The 4,938-nt window shown below is 37.5% G+C and overlaps 1 protein-coding gene across 1 annotated transcript; it reads right to left on the bottom strand.

Moving 5' to 3' along the window:
* Positions 1–2,086: 2,086 nt before the first annotated feature.
* Positions 2,087–4,198, bottom strand: LOC145789740 (uncharacterized). The gene is made up of 2 exons (XM_082867069.1): positions 3,462–4,198; positions 2,087–3,028 (listed from the first exon to the last, which is right to left on the bottom strand). The coding sequence occupies exon 2, from the start codon at positions 2,972–2,974 to the stop codon at positions 2,369–2,371; it is 606 nt and encodes a 201-aa protein (XP_082723195.1). The 5' UTR covers positions 2,975–3,028; positions 3,462–4,198; the 3' UTR covers positions 2,087–2,368.
* Between the last annotated feature and the right edge of the window lie 740 nt (positions 4,199–4,938).

The following is a 4,938-nucleotide window of genomic DNA, read 5'->3' as shown; positions in this document are numbered from 1 at the left end:
GTACGTTCAATTGCACTCTGTAAGGAGAAGTGCATAGTGTTGAAAATTTCGTTTGCATTTCTTGGTCGTCCAGTAGCACGAAACTCTTCCTGGTGGTAGGGGCATTCCTTAAACAGCGCCAAAAAGCCTTTTTGATTCTTGTACCCCGCATCAACAAGGTAATATTTTCTTGGTTGTAATTTGATAATTTTTCATTAGTAACATCATTACAAATATCAAATGCACACAACTAATACAAAAATTGACCAGCCCTTCTTCAGTTAACCTTCCTCTGGGTTGGGGAATTGTTTGGCCGGGTCCTGTGTTACTTCGTTAAAAACTCTGCCGTCATGCATACTACCCTCCCATCCGCAAGATATAAAAGTAAAACACAAGTCGAAATCACACACTGCGAGTATGTTTTACGTGTGCCGTCCTTTACGGCCAAAATATGGCGTCTACATGTATGCCATCAAGCGGGCTAATACAGTCCTGCACAAGCACACAAAGCAATTGCGTAAATGTAAAGAAGAAATGCTTTAAGCCGAAAATTGTTCTTCCTTGTTTCCTAAATGAATGATTACACTCACTCTGAATGGCAAATATTTTCGTCAAAACTCTAAGTACGGATGTTTACTGTGTTGTGACCTTGTCAGTCGACAGTGTGCAATCGTGAACAACTTCATCGCTTTAAGAACTCGCATTACATGACGCCATACTGTTTCCCCCGAGTATTGGAAACGGTCTTCAATATCCCAACTTGGGAAGTCTCGCAATACGAATATGAACATGCCGACACTCTCAACTACGTCCACACCATGGGGACGCTGTGGTAGTGGGAGGCCGAAATCCTCAACTAATGTCTTGCACAACAATAAGAACACATCCTGTGACATCCGAAAATTTTGCTGAAATGCTTCATTCCGACCTCGAAGCATCTCCTGCATCCACATGCGACCAGTCAATGATGATATGTGAAATGGAGTCCTGTCAACATACGTATACTCATTGGCCACATGTGCAATTTCTACCCAAATCATTGATGTCGTCGATTCCATTTCCCCGTTCGTCTCTCATATTCACACATTTATTTGGCCATTGCGTACGACTCCGGAACTAGTACCCACTTGCTGATCCATAGGTGTTCCAAAATATAGAAAAAAAAATTACAAGCTGTAGTTCGTATTCGCAACATGGGCTGATCAACTCCATCATATATAGCACTTGTTTGATATCTTCAAGTATCACATATCATATTGTGGCCATGTGATTATCCAAAAATGAAATAGGTGACAATACCATGTGAATGGTAGTACATTCCCCAAGTTTGTACAATTTCTAGTATGACTGCTTCTATATAACTGAGCAACCAAGTTTCATTTGTTTCTAATTCACGTGAGACACATCAAATAACCTAAAGATTGCATCAGACATTTTAGTTAAAATTATTAAGTAAGTAAATAAATCTAAATAAATAAATAAATTGAACAAAAATTTGAAATTAATAACTCAAAATGGAAATATAAATAACTAAAAAACTACCACCAGAAATTACTAAAGCACAAATAAATACAGAACTGAAGAAAAAAAAAATGACCACGAAAATATATAAAGCAATAAATAAAGAATTACACTGTACAAAAATTAATCAATGACCAAGAACATTTTTTTTTTCTAAATATAGAACTAAAATTACATAAACATAAACAAGTAAATAAATAGAACGGAAAAAAAAAAAAAACAAAACCATATAAATATATACATAAATGCAAATAACTATATACATACAACAAGGAATAAATAAATTAATAAATTATAACGAAATATATATGCCATACATGAATCGACCACAAAATTACAACATAAATAAATAAATATAGAGATACCATTTAAGAAATAAATGGAACCACAAGCCAGTCAATAAATAAATTCATACAGAATTTTAAATAAATAGACCTTTTACGAAGCACGAAAAATAAATAATTATACACAAAAAAAAAAAGTACCTGCAAACAAAAACAAAGTTGAACCTATGTTTTCACTACATAGGGCCTGAACAAAAAACACAAAGTACATGATGCACCAAGCATAGATTCCATGGCCATGACAATTTTGCATAACAACCATGTGACACAACAGTGCCATCTTGTGGCTTGTACACTCCTAGACAGTACCCCAGTCCTGAACAATGGGTGAAAATCTAGCTAATGCACCCAACAATTATAAATAAACGTCCAAGCAACACAAAAAAAAGAGAGAATAATTTCGAATGTGCACCACAGCAAAGAAAAAAAGTAATTGTTATACAAACAATCGACGAAAACAACAATTGAAAATAAACTACAGTCCCATGGCAGTAAATACTAAATGACAATGCAAGCACAGACACCTAGTCCAAGTCAACAACACCATCACTCCTGAACAGCTGTGTCCCCCGTTTACGATCCCTGCCAACATTGGCCGGAGTGCAGGCACGCTTCTTTGTCAACCAGTTCACGATGTAATCCACAGGGAGGGCCATGATGATGTCACAATTATCAGGTGAATCCATTATGCCGCATGGGAATGAGAACAACTTAACGCCGGGCTCCAATCCAGGCGTGCTCATAAGCCTTGCAAGACAGTCCCCCACAGTGTTCTTACCCTTTCCAGTGACAAGATATTGCGTAATTTTCAGCTCCCAGCTTTGTTTGCTGCCTGCTTCCATGAGGTTATCCATGCTACTAGTGACAGTACCAGGCACTAGCCGCTTGCGACATTTTGCATTGGTTGATCCGTTCGCGGTTGACTGCGATGAAGCATCGTCGAAAAGGGAACTATCCACCACGTTCTCTCCAACAATGTCATGGCCCGACTGTGGTGGTGTACCAGCACTGAGAGGTCCCATCCCACTGTCCTCATTGGCATTGGTCGCGGCAACAACATCATCGCACACTTCAGTTAGAGTCCATGCATGTTTCCCAGTCGCAGCTGCGCCAGAGTATACCTGCTCCATGATGTCCAAGTGCTCTAGAGGCTTGGTCTTGAACTTAGCACATCAGTTGTTCATCTGAGACAGAAAAAAACACATGTGTAAGTAAAGGTAGAAGTGTATTTGATGGCCTGAAAGTTTAGCACCAATGACAGTAAAAGCAAATAACACTAAATTACGTAATTGAGAATGTGCACCAACCAATTGTACCGTTTCACTTTAAGGGATTAAATGTTATAATTATAAAACAATAAATGTAAGCATATAATTAAGTGTACACATGGCAAGTTGTGCGATGTCCAAAATATAATAAATAATAAATGTTGCAACAACTAATGAAAATGTTACAAATAATATTTGTAAACGTGCCACAATTAGCTCATTGGATAACATTAGTATATTAAAGAAATGCTTTGATTTGTAAAAGTAATAACGTAAAAAACATATGGCACCACAAATCACAAATATTGGTAAAACAGTAATGGGAAAAATAAATGGTTACACTACATACCGCTTGCATTTTGGCCCACCAATGGTCAGGTGCAATGAACAGACCTGTCTCATGGTCGTACCCAAGCCCTGTCAAGCCATGGCTGGCATTCTTCTTCTACGTTACCCAATCTTTCTTCAAGTTGTCAAATTTGTTTTTCATTTGTTTGGCCGAATGTAGCAGTCTGATTTTGTCCAAAATTTGGTTTGTAACATTCTTATACCCAGTCATCAACAATCCGCACGATTGTCGATTACCAACTTTTATTTCAGCAATGACAAGTTGAAGAAACAGCTTTGTATTGTCACTGTCGAATTGGCATTTGTGGACTGGTTGTTGTTAGGTTGCTGTGATAACCTTACCTCGAGTCTTGGAAGGGGTACGGGGTGATGAACGGTTCATTGCTATGAGCAATGCCCTTGGTGTAGCAGGAGTCCAGAGAAATGCAATCATATTTGTAAATTTAATGAATTATCAATTCAAAAGAAAGTAAAGTACATATTTTTTTCATGTCCAAACGTGAAATCGAAGTCGATAGACAATTAATGAAGTTATACAACAACTAATAGTACAAAATGCCAAAAGACAAAGACAGTTTCTATAACACGTTGGGGAAATGTTATGTAACAAAGGACGAACACATAACTGACAACAAGTACATAGGTGATACAAAAAGAAACTATGGATGTAACAACATCCACAACAATGCATAACATACGAAACGATAACACCAAAACAACAACGTACAAAACACCGACGATAGTCCTAAGCGTACGTAGGCTAGATGCGAACAATGTCCGCTCATAACCCCATATTGACAACATTATATGGGTGGTCAGTAGCAAATCTGTCATTGCGAAACTCGTCACACCAACTAACCCACGCAACACATCTCTACTATACAAAAGTGAAATAGATAGTTAGCATGCATGCTATGCAACAAAATGACAAATGAACAACGACGTGATTAACTGCATAAGAGAGGGGCAACACAAATGCACCGTACGACTAGGGCAAACGTAGTACGCACAACTAGGGTTTTTGGCAAATCTGGATATCTTGACAACGCAATGTCCAAAGTCACATGCACACATCCTCGGTGGCCATGATGAAGTGGTAATTGACATAGAGAACGCTACCTCTATAATCCTTTTATTTTTTTGGACATGTTATAAATTGAACTAATATGATGTAGTGTGAAGAATGAAAGAATATAAGTGAAAAAATTAAAACTATATGAACAATGTCAATACAAATCCCTTAATCTCATGTATTGGACAGATATGTTTTTTTAATGACATAAATGTAATATAGGTTAAACAAATTAGATTTGTGTTTGGCTTCATTAGTTGATGAGTAATGTGTGTTTTTTGGAGGGGGCATTTTGTCAACCGAATGTTGAGCTACAAAAGAGGCTAAATGTATCTTCTACACAGTTGTTGTATCAGTCAGCTCCATTTCAAGCTGCAAAGCTCTTTGTCTGAAGCCCATGGGTTGA

This window comes from Camellia sinensis, chromosome 1 (genome assembly GCF_055761805.1).
Source record: "Camellia sinensis isolate YWXY chromosome 1, ASM5576180v1, whole genome shotgun sequence".
NCBI lineage: Eukaryota > Viridiplantae > Streptophyta > Magnoliopsida > Ericales > Theaceae > Camellia > Camellia sinensis.
This window is presented reverse-complemented; position numbering and strand designations above follow the sequence as displayed.

What these genes read in the sequence shown, in the direction of transcription:
- LOC145789740 (XM_082867069.1), bottom strand. Translation starts at nt 2,974, where the DNA reads ATGGAGCAGGTATACTCTGGCGCAGCTGCGACTGGGAAACATGCATGG.